Source organism: Pseudopodoces humilis, chromosome 26 (assembly GCF_049639895.1).
Source record: "Pseudopodoces humilis isolate 2021_Gansu_Grassland_sample_001 chromosome 26, ASM4963989v1, whole genome shotgun sequence".
Lineage (NCBI taxonomy): Eukaryota > Metazoa > Chordata > Aves > Passeriformes > Paridae > Pseudopodoces > Pseudopodoces humilis.
In genome coordinates, this window is record NC_142225.1 from 2,638,773 (window position 1) to 2,661,037 (window position 22,265).

Consider the following 22,265-nt stretch of genomic DNA (forward strand, 5'->3'; position numbering starts at 1 on the left):
TCTCATTTTAGCTTCCAGGGAGACTCTGTGGCTGGGTGGGGCTTGGAGCAGCCTGGGATAGTGGAAGGTGCTCCTGCCCATGGCAGGGGATGTAAGGAAAGGAGCTTTAAAGTCCCTTCCAACCCAAACCATCCCACGATTCTACGATTCTCTGTCTCCTATCAGAACATCCCCTCCTGAGCACTCCCACCCCTCTGCTTTGAGAGGGACCTTTGCCCCTAAGCTCTGTGTGATGAGTTGAGTGTGAAAGTGCTCAACAAACCGTGAGAACTTGTTTCAATTCACATTCCTTGTGCTGTCTTCTGTGGAATTACTTGTGGTTGGTATGGAATAACAAAACAAGGCTTGGGCATGTCCAGAGCAGCTGGGACTGGCTGCCTTCACCTGGAGAAACCTGTCCTGTGGTGCTGGGAGTGTGGACAGAGTGGGGGGGGTCTTTCAGGGTCTCCCTGGATGTTTCATACCATTGTGCAGCCCTGCCCAGCTGAGAGGAACAATCAGTGGATTTTTACTTTCACGACCAAGAGATAAAACCAAGCTGGCTTGTGACAGGGACAGGACCCAGGGAGTGGCTGGAGCTGTGTCAGGGGGGTTTGGGTTGGATCTCAAGGAAGTTTCTTCCCCCAGAGGGTGCTGGCACTACCCAGGCTCCCCAGAAAATGGGCACTGCCCTGCCAGAGCTCCAGGAGAGTTTGGGCACTGCTCCAGGGATGCCCAGGGTGGGGTTTGGGGTGTTTGTGCACGGCCAGGGGATGGACTGGGTGATCCTCGTGGTTCCCTTCCAACTCAGGATACTCTATAATTCTATGATTCTGCTTCTTTCTGAATGGGTTATGGTACCAAGTGCTTCTTCATCTCCCTCTCCCCCAAAACTCTGGGGGTGCAGCACTGCCCTGGACTGGTCTCTGTCCCCACGAGGGAGCAGCAGCTGAGCTCTGGCTGCTTGGAGAAGGGTGTCCACAGGTGACAGCTGACATGTGCTCCTGGTGTTGGGATCACTGCCAAGGCAGGAGAAGCCAGGAGGGTCTAAAAAGCCATGTTTGTGACCCTCAGAGCCGCAGGTGACCCATGGGGTTGGATGTGCTGCTGCAGGGGCTCTGCAGCCCCTCCCACCTGCCACAGCATGAGGGGCAGCAGGAGCTCTGCCCCACACAGATCTGTGTCCTGACCTGACCCTTTGACATCTGCTGAGGAGCTGATGAAATATTTGAATGCTGAAATATTTCCCCCTCGCCAGGACCCACCTGGGTGCTGTTTGAGCAGCAGCTGGGAGCTGCCAGGCTGCCTGTGAAAAGCAAACTGACGACAGCCAGACTTTGAAGTGACAGCTCCTAATGACTTGCCTAACTCAGGAATATTTCAGGGCATATTCCTGTAGCTCCTGCCTGCCTGGAGAACACCACCAGCAAATCAAGAACTCGATGAAGTTTCAAGTGGGAGCCAAATGGCAGTGGGGGGGCCTGAAATGTGACAACAAAGCCATCAGTAGGACACTGGCATGCTGGACACAGCCCCAGCAAAGTGGATCGGTCAGAGAGTGGGCTTGCAGTGCTTCCCACAGAGCCTGCTGGGGTAGGAACGTGTGGGGGGGGGGGGGGGGTGGCAGGCACAGTCTGCCTTGTACCTTTTGCTCTGCTGCCATTTCTGAGGCCGTGGAAGGCTTGAGCAGGGATGAGGAGATGGCTGAGGACTGCACAGTGCTGCACTGCAGCTCACCTCTCACCCAGCACAGCATCCCAGGATTTATAAACCAACCAGCTTCCTTTCCAGAATGGCTGTTGCAAAGGGCTCTGCTTGCTGCTGCCCTCCCTGGTGCCCCTCAGGGTTTGCTCTGTGCTGTGTCCCCAAAGGGGACATTATTCCCTCGTGTCACTGTGGTGCTGCTGGATGCTACTGGGGGGATTCTAATACGTGATTTCAGTTCCATCCAGTCCCTGTGCCTTCCTCCAAAGCTGGGCAGCTTTGCTAAATAAACATCTCCATGGCTGGGGTTTAATGGAACCCTTCCTCCTCCTCCTCTGCAGCTGCTGCCCTGTGCTCCCCCCTGTCCTGGCCTTTGAGATCCACCACAGCTCCCCACGCCCAGTTTGAGCCCTCAGCTAGTCAGGCTCACGTTGCAGATGCTCCTCAATCGAGAGAAAATGGGATCAGCAGTTGGCCTCACGTGGTGTGTTGTAGCCCCAGAGCTGCCTGCTCTCCTCCAGCAGCACCTCTTGTAGTAATCCATCACTCGAGTGCGTGCTCCCTGCAAAGCCCCGCAGAAACAGAACCATATATCCTCACAAACACTCCTGCAAGAGAAAAACGTAGCAGAAAAATAAACAGAGAAGTCTGGAAGTATTGGCTGGGGTGGTGTGGGTGGTGCTGGGTGTGTGGCACTGGGGAGGCACTCACAGGCAGAGTGAGTGAGGGGATCACCATAGCCCCTGGAGCTGCCCTTCCAGGAGCCTTGGAACTTCTGTGGGAGGATGTTCCATGCTCCAGGCTGCAGCTCAGAATAGCCAGGAGCTGCTTTTGCAGCCGAAGGGACCCCAGCAGACAGCAAAGCAGCTTGAGCTCTCCCTGATGCCCAGATTTTCCGTGATCCACCAGAGGGATTAGGAGGAAGAACCTCTGACAGGGCAGATGTCCCTGGGCACCTGGCAGGGCCAGGCTGGTGGCTGTGTCCGGCAGAAGGTGGCAGAAAGTCAGGTCAGTGTCCCCACGGCCCTGGTGAGGGGCTCCAGGGCCTGAGGAAACCTCACAGATGACAAGGGAGGAAGGGGACAGCCAGGTCCTGGAAGCTGGTGGCATCACCCTGCTCCCATGCTGCACCTCAAGGAGAATTTCTAGCCTCTCCAACTTCCACTCGTGCCATTCCAACTTAGTTTAAGTGCAACAGGTAGCTGGAATAACTAATGGCTGGTGGAGTGCTGAGGGAGCCATCAAATATGTTGTGTTTTCTCTGTAGGGAGTGGGTGGAAGGAAAACTAAATTACATCTTTGGGATATGAAATATAACTCTGCACATTAAACTCAGAGGTATCCATGAATCTCTTTAATGACAGTGCAAGCTACTTCACAGCGGTAAAAGTCAATGTTGCCACAATTAGACCACTATTTTCTTTAATAGACATGTCAGTTAATAGACTGCTCTAATCATGACTTTGTCATATTATTAATTGCTTTTGGGTTGGACTTTGCAAATTATCCCCTTTGGCAACTCAGTTTGGGCATTAGGAAGTCAGCAGGGACATCAAGCTGAAAGGCAGCTTGAACGTATCTCTTCATTAGCTCCATCCAGGATGAAACAAAAAGGGGGGTTGGCTGAGGACCTGCTCCACGAGTCCACGGACACTGTGGTGGGAAGGGCTGGACTAACCAAGGAATGTTTGCCCCATCCTCAGTTTGCTTTTAGCTCTAATTTTACATTGCAAACCACTTCTTTCTTTCTCCTTCCTTGGGCTGTTTGTCTTTGATTAAAAGGCAGTAGGAAGTGAACTTGGAAATTGTTGCAGTTTTGAGCTTTTTAGTGTGGTTCAGTACCAAGGGGTTTGGGTGTTACAAAATGAATAAAAACACAGACCAAGAAGTCAGAGGAGAACTGGGATCAGTTTTGGGTGACAGTGAGAGAATCCAGTCTTGTTTGTGCTCTTGGTGTCCTCATCGCTATCAGCTTCAGGTCTTTTATGTGGTGTTTATATATTTTATATTTATTAGAATAAATATATAAGCTCAATGGCTTATCCTAAGCATATCAGCTCAAGCAGGTAGATTATAGAATCACAGAATCATGGAATACTGAGGGGTTGGAATGAACCTTAAAGATCATCTGGTCCCAAATCCCTGCCAAGCGTGGGGACACCTCCCACTAGAACAGGTTGCTCAAGGTCTTGGCCTGGCTTTGGGCACTTCCAGGGTGGATCCTCTCAGTGTCCATGTCCATCCCTTCCTTCCCTGTTCCTCTTTGCTCAGGAGGGAGCTCTGTCTCTGCTGCCCTGCAGCCAAAAGCATTTTCCAGCCAAAGGTTCCCGGGGAAGCAGCGCTTGCTCCCGGGAGGGGGGCAGGCAGGAAAACAACCATGTTAATTTGTGTTTACAAACTCCTTTTTCAAGCTTTTTATTTCCAATTACAAGTTGTAATAAGACCTATTTTCCAGCTTCACCCATGTCTCCCATGGGAACTGGGTAAGGATGAGGGAGCAGCAGTGAGTTTTATGGGACTGGAGTGAGGAATGGCTGGAGCTGCTCTGCACTTGCACCACAGCACTTACCTTGATAATAAAGTGCGAAATAACTGTGAATTTTTAAGAGAGAAAGGGAATGAAAATGTAGCTCTTGTCATGTTTTTCCCCAGATGGGACATTGCTCAGAATGCTGATGTGACTCTCCCTTGTGAGCCGCTGGGATCTGAGCTTCTCCTGCATTAGAACCCTTCCTCACTGCTGGATGCAGACACATCCTTCTTTTCCCTCTTTTCCCTCTTTTCCCTCTTTTCCCTCTTTTCCCTCTTTTCCCTCTTTTCCCTCTTTTCCCTCTCATCCCTACCCCTTGGATCCAAACCTTGAAGAAGGGGGGTTAATATCAACCAAGGAGCTCATTCTTCCCCTGGGCTGAGGTGTCCTTTGGGGGAACTGGCCTTACCTCCACTGGTACAGGGAATACCAAAGCAGCCTCTGGCCCCGGGGCATTTTCTCTTAGGTGGGGAATTATTTTGTTTTTATGGTTTATTGTAAGTTAAAGGACATTTAAAGCATAGCATTTTCAATAGCAGGTATTTTTTAGAAATTAACGGGTATTTTCAAATTCATAAGGGAAAGCTCATTAAATCAATGAAGGTCAACTCTGTCCAACTGATATTTAAGTTTAATAAGTCACAAAAAAGTCTTGGACAATTCAATGTCATCTTCAAACAATCCAATATTCTAAGCAGGCAGATGCTTAAAAACTGTCTGTAAAATTCTGATCCCTTCCACTCGTGCTTTGTGTCAGCTGTCAGAGGAAGGAGTAGGAGGTCATGCATAAAAGTATCTGTGAATCTTGTCAGAGACATTATGAATGCCAGCCCTGCAAGGAGTGACAGAAACCAGGATCTTTCTCAAGCTGGCAACAGGTTTTCTGAAAGGATAATTGATTATTTCTGATGGTTTCCATTAATGAGCCTGCTGTGCTGGCAGAGACATGTAGCTTATAAAACTCCCTGGAATGGGTGAAAATATATTTTTAAAAATCTTCTCTGTCACGCAGGAATTCCCAGCAGTGAGAGATTCTGCATTGCAATGATTTCCTTTGTACCAACACAGACATATTTGCGAAAAGTCCAGGTTCTTGAGTTTTCTTATGAATGTTTGACACTGAGTTTCCTGGGCACCATTCCAAGATTTCACTCAAAGGATTGGGAAGTGGAACCTCTGTGCTTTCGGCTTTGGTGAGAATACATTTAGGCAAATCTCTGAGGAAGCTCTGCTGCTGACTGGTACAACCTTATTTATTATTGAGTAAGATTGGACCTGTTTGTTCACCCCAGCATCAATCTGTGTTTCCACCTCGGAGCTACAACAGAAAATAAATGACCTGTACAAGAGGCTGGGAAGGGAAAGAGAAGTTGCAAAAACCTCTGGGTGATGTTTATCCATCCCATCCCTTCCAGCCCTTCCCTTGGAGTCAAAAACTCACAGGCATCCAGGGAGCTCTGCCTGCAGCTCCTGCTGGATTTGCTGGGCTCAGTAATTTAGTGGAAAAACAAAATCCTCCAGGACATCAGGAACAACAGATGGCTTCCCAGGCACTGCACAGGGCTGGCTTGTTCGGGTGTGGATGTCACATTTTGTGTCTGATGCTGCCTGGAGATTTCACTTACGGGAGCTGGCGCAAGAATCCCAAATTTGCAGTGGCTGCTGCATTCCCAGAGAGACCCGAGCAAAATTTGATGATACAAATGTGCTCCTGAACACTTTGCTGTAGTGGTTCACCAATGGTGGGTGGGGGGTTTGTTGTGATTGGGGGAGTTTTGCCATATTTTTTTTAATTCAGCTATTCATTCAAGATTAAAAACCTAGTCTTTCCTCGTATTTCACAGATTTTTCTCAGCCTTAACATCAAGGCAAGGTTAGATCTAGGGTCTGAGCAAGCTGGTCTAGTGGAAGGTGTCCCTGCCAACGGCAGGGGGTGGAATGAGACGATTTTTAAGGCTCCTTCTACCCAAATCATCCCGTGATTCTATGATTAAATGTCTTATTATAGCTTTACAAAACTAAACGACCAAAGGGAACAGAAGGTGTTTTATGGCTCCTGTTTAAGGCAAAGCACCTCAGGAATTACGTTTAGAGCAGCTGAGATGCGGCATAGAGGGGAGTTCCCCAGCTCAGAAATGCTCAGGGCACCCACCCCATTCCTTGGGGCTCGGGTAGGGAATTCAAATTCACACAAAACATTTATTGTCCAAGAATAGACATAAATAGGGTGGATAAGAGGTGATGCTTGTTCCATACAAACTTTTGGGGGTTTTGGTGTATTTTGTTTGTCTTTCTGTCATGACTTGCACTTGGGTAATTTAAGGAGTGTGGCTTTACTGGGCACTACAAATAGCACAGATCAAGGAATTGTCCATGAGCTCAAGGCAATCCATGATGGAATTGTCCATGCTGAAGACTTACCTCCAGAACAAAACCTGCCTCCTCCATCAGGGACTGATATTCCTTGGAATCCTGATCTCTCGGAGTTTTGGCCTGAGAGAATATTCCTGAGGAAGCAAAAATAGCCAATGTTTATCTTTGTGCAGTGCTGTGAATCATTTCACAGCCTAGATTATATATATATATATATATATATATATATATATATATATATATACATGTATATATATATCTTCCATTTTCCATTTTTCCTGATTCGTCAGCCACACATAAGGAAGCTCTTTCCAGAAAAGGAGTGAAATACACCACACATGAGGTAAAAGGGTCTCAGAGCATCAGAGCACACTCACAGCTCCTGTGCTGTTCAGAGTGAGGAGGATTGTGTAGTATCTTCTGTACAAACTCCTGCTATGTTTGGTTTTTCTGCATCAGCAGCTTGTGATTATTTTTTCCTTGGTGTTGGTATTTACTTTTTATTCCCTATGGGCACATCTGGACAAGATGTGGGTGCTGATAGTACAACAACAATCCACTTCCAGGACCCTGGTAGATGGATTTTTTTCATTACTGTGCCTGAGTATCTGTGACTCGAAGCAAAAAGGCACTTTCTGTGGTACAGCACCCAAGCTTGTTTCTATCATGGAATTGTACCAATCTCCTTGATTTCAGACTCAGCAATTTGCTGATGCCACAGAATAAACCAAGGATGGTATTTTATAGCCAGTTGAAGCATCAGGGTGTAAAACTTCACAGCTCTGCCCATATGGAGACACCCATTTTCTCCCCAGGTGTGTCCCCAGCCTGTCAGGGGGTGCTCACTTGGTCTCTGGCTTGAAGAATATGCTAACAGCTTTCCATTAGTTGTGATTTAAGTCCGTTTGGACCATTTCTTCCTTTTACTTATGATTTTCTCCCCATCCATCTCTTCTTTTCTTCTTTCCCATCGCTTCCTGTCACTTCTCTCCCTCAGAGCTCTCCGTCAGCCTCCTTGCGGTGATAGTCATTGTGTGTGGCCTGGCCCTGGTGGCAGTGTTTGTGTTCCTCTTTTGGAAGCTGTGCTGGGTTCCCTGGAGGAACAAGGCCCTTTCCTCCCACCTGGCTGTGCTGCGGAGCGAGGCAGGCAACAAGACCAGCATGGCAGACAAGCTCAAGGACACGGGGGCCATCAGCTTCCTGGAGGCGGCTGTGAAGATCAGCCACACTTCCCCGGACATCCCTGCAGAGGTGCAGATGTCCATGAAGGATCACATTATGCGGCGCACACGGATCCAGAGGCAAACCACAGAGCCGGCATCTTCCACCAGGTGGGGGTGGGGTGGGGTGGGATGGGATGGGATGGGATGAGATGGGATGGGATGGGATGGGGTGGGATGGGATGGGATGGGATGGGATAGGATGAGATGGGATAGGATGGGATGGGGTGCTCAGCTTGAGGTTGGAGTTCATCAGGCACTGCAGCTCCTCCTGAGGGGCAGCTCAGGATGCTGATCTCAGCTCTCTGTGACAGTGGCAGGACCCAGGGAAGGGCTGGAGCTGTGCCAGGGGAATTTAGGTTGGATCTCAGGGAAGTTTCTTCCCCCAGAGGGTGCTGGCACTGCGCAGGCTCCCCAGGGAATGGGCACGGCCCTGCCAGAACTCCAGAAGTGTTTGGACTCCACTCCAGGGATGCCCAGGGTGGGATCTGGGGGTGTCTGCGCAGGGGTTGGAGCTGGACTTTATGATCCTGGTGGGTCCCCTCCAGCTCAGGATATTAGATAGAACATGATCCTGCTGGGTGGGGATGAGGTGCTCAGCAGGGACACTGCTCTGTGAGCAGCTGGAGAGGTGGCAGGATTGTTGGATGGAGACAAGGGTTTAGATACCATCAAGGAGACTAAAGAGAGCACCTACACACCAGATTACTGACCAAAGCTTGGCCATTAAACAATGAATGTGTTAAGACTGGCTCACCATGGCTCTTTTTAAAAATCAGGGATTTGAGCCCTATTACTGCATGACCTCATTGTGTCAAGTAACCCGCATGCTTTGGCCACTTTAATTTTGTTCCAGCATGAGAGGCAGGCTGAAGTATCAATGATGCACCCTGTCAGACAAAATTAGGCCTTTTGGCTCTCCCTCTCTGTTGTGGCTCCTGGCAGAAGCAATTAGATCAGCACAGTTGATGGATTGCTCGTTGCACGAGGCCAGACCCAGCTGCGCTTGGTGCTTGTGCTCAGATGGGGACAGAGACATCAACATCATCCTCAGGAATTCAGGGAAAGGCTGTGTGAACCCTGGGACACCCTCCCAGCTTGGATACTGAGGAGAGATTTAGATTAGATGTTAGAAAAGGGTTCTTTACTCGGAGTGGGGTGAGGCCCTGGCACAGGCTGCCCAGAGAAGCCGTGGCTGCCCCACCCCTGGAAGTGTCCAAGGCCAGGTTGGAGCAGCCTGGGACAGTGGAAGGTGGGATGAGGTGAATTGTGAGGTTCCTTTAACACAAACCATTCTGTGAAATGCAGCATCTCTCCTTGACACAGAAGGTGGTGAAACTGGGACAGGAAAGTGATCGCAGGGTCCTGGCTGTGCCCCAGCACTCCTGTTTGCCTCGCTGGCCATGCCTGGGACGTGCACAGTAGTGTGACAAGGAAATCAGGCACTGCTCAGAAAATTGGCTGCACTTTTGCAGGATTAGTGAGGCATGGATGGCAGTCCCCTGTTTGTAGGAGCTGAGTTAGAGCAGCACGGTGCCACCTGTGTTTGTGATCCACACTCTTTTATTTATCCACACTGTGTTTTGGGCAGCTGATTCCCTCTCTGCATGCACACGCTCCTTCTGCTTTTACTTCACCTTTCCAACAGAGGAGAAAAAAACCCTCAGCCAGTCTGAATTAGGACAAACAAAGTGGGACTTGTCTGTACGTGGGCAGGTTTCAAACCCACTTTCTCCTTGTCAGGTTCTTCTGATTCACAGCCCAGCCTAACCCTCCCCAAAATACCTCTTAGGAACCTGCCAAGGCCTCCAAGCACCACATATCACTGAAAGCTAATGCTGTGGCTGTAGAGTTCTTAGTTTGGTTAAATAACTCTATAAACTGCTCTTGTAAACGCCAGATAATCTAAAATAATGCCCTCAGTGCACAGAAAGCTTTTATGCTTTGTTCAGATAAAGCTTTACTTACATACAGCTTGTGCTGGAGGAGAGCTCAAGGCAAGAGACGCTTCCCAACGAGGCTGTGCCTCCCTCCCTGTCAACAATTATCTATCAGTCTCTGATGAGTCTGTTGGAAAAGTTTGGAAGCAGCAATACCCAGCAAAGCCAGGCTGGATAGGGCTTGAAGCAAGCTGATCTAGGAGAAGGTGTCCCTGATGCAATGAGATGAGCTTTAAAACCCTCTGAACCCAAACCATTCTGTGGTTCTATGAGTAAAGCCTGGCCTTCTGAACTGGTTGTGACTCTCTCACCAAAAAAAAAAAGCAAAAATAAGGTGGTTTTGGTTTTGCCTGAGAGAGTTTAGTGCCAGTATCTTACAAGGACTGAGGGTGGGGAAATTCTCCACGTGGTGCTGTCTGTGTGCTGGGTGAGGAGTTGTTCGGGCCCATCTGTTCAGCTGTGGACTGTGACTCGTGCCACAGGTGAGAAAACATAGCTTGTGGAAAATACTCTGGAATTTAAGAAATTTGCTGGATTGGTTCCTTGAAGGTTTTTAGAGGTGTTTCCCCTCTGTTCACCTCCACAATACCCATGGCTTCAGAGCAGAGCTCAGGAGCACCTATGGAACTTGTTCTGTGCTCTCTTGCTTTCTGAGTCTGGAGGCGAAAAAGGAGAGCCATGTCCTTGTAAACACAGAGAGCTGCTGGTGTCTTCCTCCTGCAGGCACATATCGTTCAAGAGGCACCTCCCTCGCCAGATGCACGTGTCCAGCATGGATTACGGCCTGGAGCCGCCAGCCGTGGCTGAGCAGCCCACCAGCATCGGCCGCATCAAGCCCGAGCTCTACAAACAAAAGACTGTGGACACCGAGGACCCCAAGAAAGAGGCAGAGAAAACCTGTGGGAAAATCAACTTCACCCTCAAGTATGACTATGAGAACGAGACGCTGACTGTCCGAATTCTCAGGGCTTTTGACTTGCCAGCCAAAGACTTCTGCGGCAGCTCGGATCCCTACGTGAAGATCTACCTCCTGCCTGACCGCAAGCGCAAGTTCCAGACACGAGTGCACAGGAAGACTCTGAACCCCACCTTCGACGAGTCCTTCCACTTCCCCGTGCCCCACGAGGAGCTGGCCAGCAGGAAGCTCCACCTGAGCGTCTTTGACTTTGACAGGTTCTCCAGGCATGACATGATAGGAGAAGTTGTCTTGGAGAACCTGTTTGAGGACTCGGACCTCTCCCGGGAGACTTCCATCTGGAGGGACATTCAGTATGCCACGACGGTGAGTGTCTGCTGGCAGGGTGGGGGCTCTCCACAGGGGTAAATCCTCCAGCTGATGGGCTCCTTGGCCTCCTGTTAGCCCCAGGGACCCTCAGCCATGGCACAGTTCTCTGCCATATGCACCTGTGATGAGCTAGACAGAGTTAAGAGAATAAAGCGAGTGCTTATTAAAGTTCTTCAACAGACACACCTTTGGCAGTCAAAAGCCTCCCAGAGGCTACACCCAAGATGGACAATGGTCACAAATTTTTCAGACAGGTATGAGTTTGGTCTGTTTGCATATCAGGGGTTTATTCTCCAATTACAGCTTCAGGTAATGAAATCATATTCCCCCAGTTTGCTCCCCCTACAATTCACTTTTGTTTATACTTCTCAGGGCCTGAGGCAGAGGGTGTCCTTAGTTCTCAGGCCTGGAAGGATTGTTTTGTCTGACAAAAATGTGGAGAGAGCTTGCTAACAGTCTATATGGAGTTCAGAGTTATTCACAAATGGAGTACAGAATCTGAAAAATAGAAAAGCTAAAAGCTTAAGGCATCACATGGTCGCAATAAGGAAGAGCTCTGTGGGGCCCTTGGTGCTAAGAGATGCTGGATGTGCTGCTGGCAACTCTTCCAGCAGCTGGGCTTGGGTCTTTTAGGAGTTCTGTTGTATTCCCTCTGAAAGAGAAGCCAAGCCTCAGAGAGGAAAAGTCCCAGCCCCTTCTGTGTCACACAGAGCTGGCAGGAGAAGCCAAGTGTTCACATTGACCACTGAGTGCAGAGCAATGACATTAACCTCTCCATTATAGCTGACTGCTCCTCCACTGCCCTCCCAGGAGGATCTGGCTGGTCTTAAGGGCCAATGAACGATTGAACTGTTCTGCAGCTGGACACCAAATCAGCCAATGTCATTGTCATTTCACATTATTTCTGAGACTGAAAGATGAGACATCCCCACCCCTGTGGCTGGAAGCGTGGGCCCTGTCACATCTTTCCTGGTGACTGGCAGAACGCCACAACTCACAAAAATCTGTCCTGCAGCTTTCCTCATACTCATCTCATACTTTTGTTCCCCTGCTCTGTGCTGAGGAGGGAGCTGTCAAACACAAATATTTCTTGTGGCCAGCAGTGCCAGAAGACAATTTGCTTTGTAACTCTGGTGTTTTTTTTCCCAGCACCATGTTCCCCACCAGTCTGCTGCAGGGCGTTCAGAACCTCCTGACAGCTCTGTGAAGTCCAACAGGTTTGCACAGCCCTGTGTCCTGTGCTGCTGTGCCCAAGGGGGACACAGTCCTGGGGCATTTGCGGGGCATGGGGTGCACACAGAACATCAGCCTGGAAGGTGGATCAGGGGCTGGAGCTGTGCTGGGAGGGCATGGAGAGCTTTGGCTCTGCCAGCCTGAGGACACAGGGATGGAGGTGCTGCCTTCCAGGCACCCTGGGGCAGCGCTGGGGGTGTGCTGGGAGCTGCTGCTGTGCTGCCTTTTGAGCATCTCGCCTGGGAGGGCAGTGGGAAGGAGGCGCAGGATCAACCATGAGGAAAGCAACAGTTTGAGTTAGCAGGGTGCTCACAGCTCTTGGCTTCCAAGCTGCAAACAGCCATGATTGCTGTGATTGATGGATGGTAATTGAAGCAGAAATGCTGGCAGAGAGGCAAGCAGGCACCAGGCACATCCTTCACCCCAGAGAAGGACTGCTGGAAGGGGAGCAAAGTGCACCTGATGTTCTGGTGCCTCCTGGAGGAGCCTGCCTGTTGGTTCTGCAAGCCATAGTGGACGTTTTCCTGGCTAAATAATCTCATTTAATGGGGGAAAACACCACAAAAGCAGGTGGAGATGCACCTACAAAAGGGCTGTTGAGGGAAAAGCCTCCAGAGAAGGTGTGAGGGGAGCAGAGCCAACTCTATGCCCAAGACGTGTTGAGCAGGAGCCTGGAAGAGCTGCAACAGACACATCCAGCACCACATTTGGCTCCATCCCCTTGTCCTGTCTGTGCCATTCTTATGGAATGTGCTGCTCCTGGGGCATCTCAGCCAGCTGTAGCACACCCAAGGACATTTCTGTTTAATCAAAATTGGGAAGGGTAAATACAGTTTGCACAAAGCCCCAAGAAAGCTCTGTGTGCCTAATAATGCATGAGATCAGTGGTGTGGGTAAGAGGGTAGGAACACATTTAAGCACTGAGCTGGCCAAATAGCCAGCACTCAGCTACTTAATTAATGACTGTACAGCTTGTGAATCAGGGAAACATCTTTGGTTTCAAGTCTATTGATTCAGAACTTCCATTATTTCCTAAAAGGTACTGATATGAATTTTGGAAATATCCCAATGTCTATAATCTGCAAGAAAATAATGTACCCACAGGACACACTTCGCTCTCTTGTATTTATGGTTGCAAAGAAAAATCTCTTGACCTGATACAATGAGGTCAAAGAACAATTTATGCTCATTTTATACCCTGAATTGGTCCTCTCAGTGCAAGGAGGGGAATAGAAGATGGTGTTCAGAGGATGTTCTCAGCATCTCACAGGGGGCTGCTCTCTTCTGACATCTTGTCCAAGGTCTCCTGCCTTCATCCCTCCCACACCAACTAACAACAAAGAATGCATGAAAGAACAGAGCCAATCAAAATTTTATATAATATTCATTAGTATTCTGCACATCTAAGTGGAATAAAGATTTAATCTTTGCCTTACCTGAGAATGAGCAGGAAATAATTTGGCAAAAACCTCATCCATCAACAAGATCTATTCCCCTAACACTTAGCAAAGCTTTAAGTGCATTTACTTGTCTTTCCAATTCCACCACACTACTCCTAACAGCTACAATTTCTTTTCAGCAGATCATTGTATCACATTGAAAGGAATCAAACACACTGTTTCCAAAAATAAATGGGTTGTTTGCTCTACAGATGTGGGATCTGTATGTAGAAAATAATTATTTTTTTTTTTTAATCCATTTTTAGAAGGTGTTTGGAAATCTTTCTGCTGACTTTGGATAATGATGCTTTCCAGTTGAAATAAGACATTTGGTTTGTTTATTTTTCCCTGAATTCCTGTGGGCAAGGCAATGATGGAAAGGGCTTTTAGGAGGTGTAGTCGATGAAGCTGCAGTGCTAAGAAGTGCTAAGAGCCATGGATAAAAGTTATTTGGTGGGGCACTAAAAGAGTAAATTGTGTTGGCCTCTGTGTAATCCAAAAGTACCAAACATTTCTGAGTGCCATCTGCTGGTTAATTCCCCATTTGTACTCACACACACACAGCCCCAAGCTGTGCCAGCTCCTTGAGGCCATCTCAGAGGGCTTGGTGCTCCAAATGTAGACACGTCACAAACAAAAAACTCAATGGGCCCTTCTTGGTTGTCTTCTGGCTTGAATCTTTGACCCCACAGTTGCCAAAAAAACCTCTTGCCCAGCTCTAGAGAAAACCGCTGTGCTACTCAAAGACATTTTCATTTTATGCAGAAATGTTAGGCACTGTCAGTCATAAACCTTTATTACTGAATTCATCCCTGTCTGCAGCAGGGGGTTGAAACTAGAATATATTCAAGGTCTCTTCCAACCCAAACCAGTCTGTGATGTTATGAACTGATGGCACTGGCTGTCACATAAAGTTTCTGAGGAGATTTTTGCAGTGCACAGCCAGGGAACACAGCTCCTGCATGTTAGGAGTGCATCTTTCTGTCACCTTCCTGTGTTTGTCACATTCCTGGAAGAACCAGGCACTGGAGACATGTTCTGTACATTCAAATAAGACTTAATACTAATTTGATTACCTCACTGCATTGATTTGGTGTGAGAAATCTCATCTCCTCTGTGTGAGCAGTGGAGCAGCAGTGTATCAGCTGGGCATTAGCTGTGCATAGCTGGGAGGTTGCAATAGGAAAGCATGGACTCCAATGAGGCAGAGGAAGATTGTCCTTAACTAAGATGTGAAGGTGTAACTTGTTTTTCCTGTTCTCTGTATTCATTTTTAACCAAATCGTGTTGGGGGGCACTGGAATCACCACCATAAAGTGCCCTTCACTCCAAATGGCAGAACAGAGGAAGTGCTGGGGTGGGGGAGGAGGCACCTGGCTGGTTCTGCACATTTCCAATAAAATGTATTCTCTGTTTTATTGAAGGAAAGCGTGGACCTGGGAGAGATCATGTTTTCCCTTTGTTATTTGCCAACTGCAGGTCGCCTCACTTTAACAGTCATTAAATGCAGGAATCTCAAAGCTATGGACATCACAGGTTACTCAGGTGGGTGTTTGGTGGCTGAGGAGGACCCCCCTGCATGCACATTTCCTCCTCTTCCTTCACCGTATCCTCAGTAGATGGTGGGTGAACCATCATGTTTTTCAGAAATACCTCAAAAAGCCTTGTCCGTGTTTTAAGTGCAAACAAAATTTTTAAAGCAGAATTATCTGTGGCTTGTTTCCCATCCCACTGGAGGGTTTGCAGGGCCAGAGCTCTGATCCATCTCTTGGGTTAGACACTTAGATCTCTTGGAACCCTCTGTAGCCAGAATCAATTCTTCCACCCCAAGATCAGGAAAGGATCATAAATCCTGGATAAACTCCACTGGAATGTACATTTCCCTGTACAGTGGCCAGTAGTCACACCTGAGGCTCACAACCACCTGAAGACTGTTTGCATTTGAAATTTCAAAGGGCTGACTTGCGAAGTTAGCATGCACAAATTCTGGTTTTCATCATAAAACCCAGTTTCTTTTCCAGACACCAAGTTCAGAGTATTTGCATTTCATTGTACAAAAAGCAGTAACAACAGAGACCTTTGCAGAAAATGTTTCTGTCCAGCTGGAGCTTAATGCTATATGAAATGTCTCAGAATTGAGTCTTCAGGTGAAGCCAGCTCAGCCTTTCTGCAATAATAATAATAATGCAGTGCTGGTTCTCTGGTGCCTGAACCTCAGGTCACCACCCACACCAGAATGAGAAATGGAGGATTTTACTGGTCTGCAAACAAACTTTTAGAAAAAGTCTATTTGAAGTGTTGCAGTCTACAACCTCAGGATCTCGTCTAGGGAAGCTGCAGGGTTCTGGGGACCAGCATGGAACACCAATGAGACTGGCTTCCGGTTTATGAAACCCTTTATTCAGCATGAGAACAAACTCAGATCCAGAACAGAGAGCCCCGAACAAAGGCAGAGCCGGGGTTTTTGGGGGACAGAACCCCCGAGGGTCTCCACCCTTGAGGGTGGAGTTCAGGGTCAGGGACCACTAGAAACACAGCAAGGGAGAAACCCTCCAGGGACTCAGTATCAATCAGAACTCCTGGGCCGCCCTTCACAAGGGGTTTGGGGTGGGACAATGTAACTCTTTGTCTCCCCCTAGTCACGTCGCCACATTGAAGAGTGCCTCTGGCTCCTGGGAGCTCACAGCCCATCCTCTGATAAACCTGTTTCTATATTGCAAAGGTAACAACGCACCTCTATCAACAAAAGGTCTTCTATCTTTTCCTCCCTAGATCCATATGTCAAAGTGTCTTTGCTCTGTGATGGACGAAGACTAAAAAAGAAGAAAACCACCATAAAGAAAAACACACTTAATCCCACCTACAATGAAGCAATAATCTTTGACATTCCCCCCGAGAACATGGATCAAGTCAGCCTCCTTATCTCTGTCATGGATTATGATCGGTAGGTGGGAGGCTCTGGAGAGCTGGAGGGGAGAGAATCCCATTGGGTGCAGATTTTCCTGCTCAAATGCAATTTTCCACGGTGCTTTCCATAGCCTCGATGCACAGAGTTCAGTGGTATCCACCTGTCTCTGGTGATTTATCGCTACAGTGACATTGATATTTATGGCTATGGAAAAACAGCAAGTTTGGCAAAGCTGGTCCTTGCTTTATGGCATTTCCTTGAGCAAGTGCCATGTCTCCCTTGGTTATTTACTTGTCCTGCAACCCATTTTAGAAAGCAAATAATGTCAGTCCTAGCAGCATGGGGTGTATGAATTAGGCATTACTGAACCTGGGGTTATTCTTGCTATGGAGCACTACTCACACCTCTGTGTCTGGGCTGACCTGAAGTTGAAATAATTTAAGAACTGTAATTAATTACCTATGGTGATGGCAGTGCTGGGGCAGACACGACAACCCAGGCTCACCAGCAGTGGGGTCCCGGCTCTACCTGGCCAGGTGTGGGCAGCCTGAGGGATGGATGGATGGATGGATGGATGGATGGATGGATGGATGGATGGATGGATGGATGGTGATGGTGCTGCTTCTCTGCTGTTCCTCAGGGTGGGCCACAACGAGATCATCGGGGTTTGCCGTGTGGGGGTCAATGCCGAGGGGCTGGGCAGAGACCACTGGAACGAGATGCTGGCCTACCCCCGCAAGCCCATCGCCCACTGGCACCCACTGGTGGAGGTGAAGAAATCCTTTAAAGAGGTGTGTGGGCTTGTCCTTCCCTTCCAGTGCCAGTGCTGTGTGGGAGTGGGCTGGCTCCAGGCTTTCAGAGAGCTCCTGCTCTCGCCTGGGATTTTCTGAGCAGAACTGAGGGAATTTTCTCACCAGAAATGAACTCTAGAAAACAAGAACTTCTGTATTGCCTCAAAATAGCTCCTTGAGCTCATGAGCGAGACTGAACAGAACTGTATTTACAGATGTGACTGTTACATTTTAGGGATTTTTCTTTTTTTTTTTTTTTTTCCTTTTTAAATTAGAGATTGAAAGCAGTAAGGAAAGAGAATGCTGCTCTGATTGCAGAACAAATTGTCCAGGGATATTGCCTATTTCAAGTTTCAATTTTTCATCCTAAAAGATTTTTCTGTTGACTCATCTCCAAGCCTTTGAGGGAGAATAAATAGAACAAACGTAATAGCTCTAAGCATCTCCAGAGAAAGAGATTGACTTGATGCAGCCCTAGATGATAAAATAGGGCTGAAATGCCTGGGTACCATTTTGACCATCTCTGGAATTTTCTTCCCCCTTGCACTCCAATTTCTCAGGCTTCTATAGAGCTATTTGGCTTTGCCTGATTTAGGTCATAATTTCTGGAGGAGAGAGATGTGGAGAAGGGCACACACGCCTTTGACACTTCAAGTATGAGAAAAAAGCACAAGTGTTTGAGGCCAGTGATACTATAATAAAGGCAATAAAACCTCCCTCTGTGTCTGGGACTGGGGAGGTATTTTCCCTCAAAGCCACAGAATAAGTACTTAAGAAAAAGCATCTCATTTTCCCCTCGAAGTTCAGTGCTGAGCTGCACTGAAAGGCAGAGACAGGGCTTGCTGAGACTCCACAGTAGAGTGAATTACTGTATAAACCCTGTCTTTCTTTGAAATCTGCTCTTTCCTCCAACAAGAAGGGGTGGGGAGGTGGCACAGGGTGCCCAGAGATGCTGTGGCTGCCCCTGGATCCCTGGAAGAGCCCAAGGCCAGGCTGGATGGGGTTTGGAGCAGCCTGGGACAGTGGAAGGTGTCCCTGCCCATAGCAGGGGATTGGAACTGGATGATTTTTAAGTTCCTTCCCAACCCAAACCATTGTATAATTAAGAAATCTGTTTGTGCTCAGTGCCCTCTGTCCCACCCCAGGTCAATTATACACAAAGGAAAACGTGGCACTGATATTTTAGCTTAAGACCCACTGGAGGTGGATGTATCAGCCAGTGGACACCTGTAAATTCACCCTCCCTTTTTTGAGGTGATCTGTGAGCTCACCTTGAGCTGTGAATCAGCACAGGGATCAGCTATTCAGGGCTGAGTCAGAGCAGAATTAAACCCTTGTGCACTTCATGTGCAGTGCTAAATCTGCCTTGGGTGCTGAACAGCAACCAGGAGTTCATTCCCCTTCCCTTGCTGGGCCTGGGCAGGCTCTGTGTGTCACCTCCCACCGCCACAGGGAGCTGGGGACCAGCAGCCACAAGGTTTCAGCAGAAAATGAATTATTTCTCATTTGATCTCTTGGCATCTGTAGCATCTCACAATGTGACTACAGTTGCCATGGCTGACCCAGGGGCAGGAGTTCTTTGTCCAGGTTGCAATATTTATGGCTTTACTGCACTGTTCTTCAGATGCAGGTGGAGTTTTTAAAGAAAAACTCCTGCAAAGTTTTTGAAAATCACTAAGAAAAAAGTAATAAAGAGGCATTTTTGTTATGATGAAACACAGAGAAACCAAGGAAGACATGTAAGATGACTCACCTTCTAAAATGCACTTTTAAAACCATGGCTGAGCCCCCAAGACTCTGGAAAAAAACCGAGTGAATCATTTCACCCCTCAGTGCACAGGTCAGGAGCTCTGCTTAAAAGGAAAGAAAAAACCCTCTGATCATCTGTTCTGGTATTTTTGCCACAAACTGGTGCACAGAGTGAGCAAGCAAATGGTCCCTGTGTTTATTTGCCCTTTTAAGTTTTAGCACGGCTGTCTGCAAATCCCCAGTGCAGCCTAAAAGAAAAACTGAACAGAAAAGGCATAGGCTCCTGGAGAGAAATTAATGGGAAATGATATTTGTTGGTTGCAAGACATTGCATCATCTCTTCTATGTTGTGTTTGGGTACCTTTGAAAAGAAATTTGGGGTTTTGGTCCTGCAATCCCAGCTCTGGGTCCCTGTGCAGCTGCTCCATCCTTCCAGGCTCTGTGGGCTGCTGGCTCTCTGTCCATCTGTCCTGAGGATGCTGGGGGAGAACTGTCGGCCCTTCATGCCTTCCTCACCCTTTGTGGGGATGAACTTGGGCTGTGCCAGCATCCTGAGCCATCATTTTCACCTTCCTCTTTGTCTTCTTCATCTTCATCTCCAAGAGTGTTTGTGCTGGGCAGCAGCAAATGGAGCATTCGCTTCCCAGATGATCCTTGTGATGGTCTCTGTGTGCTCTGACCATCAGGAGCAGCCTCTGGCCTCATCTGAGTCTCCTCTGAGTGCTTGACCTCAAACCAAGGCGAGGGAGCCGGATTGAGTTGTCCCTTGGATGTCTAAATGGAGGGATGGGTGACTGGAGCAGTGTGTGTGGGGACACGGAGCTGCTCCAGGTGCTGCCATCTCCCCACGCTGTAGCTGGGGTCCCACCCCCCTCCCCACTACTCAGGGAGGAGAAAAGTGTGGGAATATGGAATTTCTTTGCTAACCGACACCCTGCCTGGCGCCTTGGAAAATCTTTGGCCAGGAGGAGCTCCCACCATAATTTGAGTACAGCTCAGAGTCACAATTTCTGGTGAATTTGCCAGGAAAATGTCACCAGGGCTATGTGCTGCTTCAGGAGGATGGCCCAGCCCTGACCCCCTTACCCTGCCACAACAGGGAGTGATGGATGGATGGATGGATGGATGGGTGGATGGTTGTGTCTGTGGTGTTGGACCAGCCTCCTCCTGTGTTGGGCCATGATTCTTTGTCCACCGTGAGGACCTGGGCAGCTTCAGCCTGTCCCAGCATCCATAGTGCTGGGCTAACATGACCTAACCCCTCATTTCTGTGCCAACAGCAATTTGGGCCCTTCCTCCACGAGCTGGTGCCGCTCCCTCTTTGCTTTCAGTGCTGGAAAAGGCTCCAGTGAAAAGGGAAACGCTTCAGATGCACATCATGTCTTTCGTTGCTCCATATTTATCAACAGGGAGTAACAAACCATAATGACTGCACTTCTCTAATGACCATCATCATTAAAGAGGGAACATGGAGAACATGTGCAAATGAATCATTAATTACAGGCTTTTAAGTGCTATCCTCCTCACACAGATGTTCAGAAGGCGAGTTTCTGAGCAGAAAGGGAGAATCCTTCTTTGTAGGGTTGTTCTGACAATAAATTCTTCCCCTCAGCACAAGCTGTTCCCAGTGTTTAACCCCGAGGTCTCGCTGGCAGCTGCACCCTCCCTGGGTGCTTCAGCCACCCCACCCATGTTCCTTCTGCGTTCCTCCACCCATCAGCCAGGTTCTGGGGTGTGTGCACAAAGGGAAATAGAATATTACATCTTGTTCTTCCAGGCTTTGAAAAGGGAACTTCTGAAAATGGGGATTTTCCCTGTTATCTCTGAAGGACAAACCCTGGTGTGGCAGAGTTGTGTCATCAGCATGATGCAAAACGGGTCTTTGGTGTTGCCAAGTGCCTCTGACATGCAGCAGGGGAGAACTTATTTGCTTAAAACATTGCTCCAGATAAAAACTGATAACTCTGCTGAGAGCCAAGTCATGTCCATAATAGAGAATAATCATTTATCTTTAAAGATAAGCCCTCCCAGACTTCTGGGCCTGTTTGACTTTGATTGAACTTTGATTGATTTGTTTCTGACTGTTGGCTAAACTATGCATGGCCCACCTTTTCTAATTAAATGAAGGAAAAGCATCTCCAGGTTCCTCTCTAGTCATTTGGATCTATCCTTGGTACTGGGATTCTGAGACATGGGACTACTGGGAGATGTTTTAAAGCATGATTTATTACTCTTCTTTTACGGTCTCATGGAGGAGTGAGAATGTCTTCAACATATGTGCCAGATGTTCATGGTCAGGGGTCACAAGACCACAGGTTAGCAGGTCTCTTAAAGGTTAATTGGCCAAAAAACTACTGCCACAAAGAATGTTTTTACTTTCACACCAAGAGTTAATTATTTTGTCTAACACATCTTTGCCACAGTGCGGGCTTTCTTAACCAATCGTGTAATGACACACAAAACTACTTGGTACATCTTAAAACTTCTTATTACCTTTATAACTCCTTCTATATCTTAACTTTAAAACCTTAGAATTTTCCACTACCTAGCTTAATGTCTTTCTATCTAAACTACCAACCCACATTTTTGCTCGTGGTCTCTAAATTAAGAAGTCTTTTCCAAGGTCTCAGGTCAAACCCTGCACTCTATCTCTGTGCTCAGAACCTGCATGCACAAGATTTTGAAAATTTTCTGTGCTTGGAATTCCCACACCTTGGAAGAGTTTTCAGTCACATTTTTGGAGTAGCAGCGCTGTCATTGTCATTCATACAGCATGAGGCAAAGAGCATGGGGAAGGCTCTGCCAAAAGCCCATTTCTGTTGTAATTTCTTCAATCTGATCATTGGCAGTCCCCATGGGGAGGTTGTACCTGTATTATCAATTCCTCAGGGATTTTTGCCAATTTTTTTGACAAGAGAAGCATAGAAGGAAGTGTTTCCTTACCTTAAGGCAGCTGTTTGCCAGGACAAGCTTCTCATCTTCATTCATTAATTTCTGCTCAGCCCTGATAAAATACAGGATTTTCAATGCAAACCTGTGCAGTGAGTTACTCTACACTGACAGGCTCCTTTGGGGAAGGAAATTGGCCAAATTGGCTAAATTTTTGACCACTCC

General features: G+C 47.9%; 1 protein-coding gene across 3 annotated transcripts in view; it reads left to right on the forward strand.

Annotated features, from left to right (window-relative positions):
• SYT6 (synaptotagmin 6) overlaps positions 1-22,265 on the forward strand; it is a 35,679-nt gene that overhangs the window by 10,927 nt on the left and 2,487 nt on the right. For 2 of the 3 annotated variants that reach the window (XM_088067091.1, XM_088067092.1), the window contains 4 exons: positions 7,584-7,917; positions 10,470-11,028; positions 15,128-15,248; positions 16,476-16,647. In XM_088067091.1, the coding sequence (XP_087923217.1) occupies positions 7,748-7,917; positions 10,470-11,028; positions 15,128-15,248; positions 16,476-16,647 (1,022 nt within the window). In that variant the 5' untranslated portion in view covers positions 7,584-7,747. Of the gene's footprint in view, positions 1-7,583; positions 7,918-10,469; positions 11,029-15,127; positions 15,249-16,475; positions 16,648-17,251; positions 17,403-22,265 lie in introns of all 3 variants that reach the window. The other variant, XM_005530139.3, reaches the window with a different exon arrangement.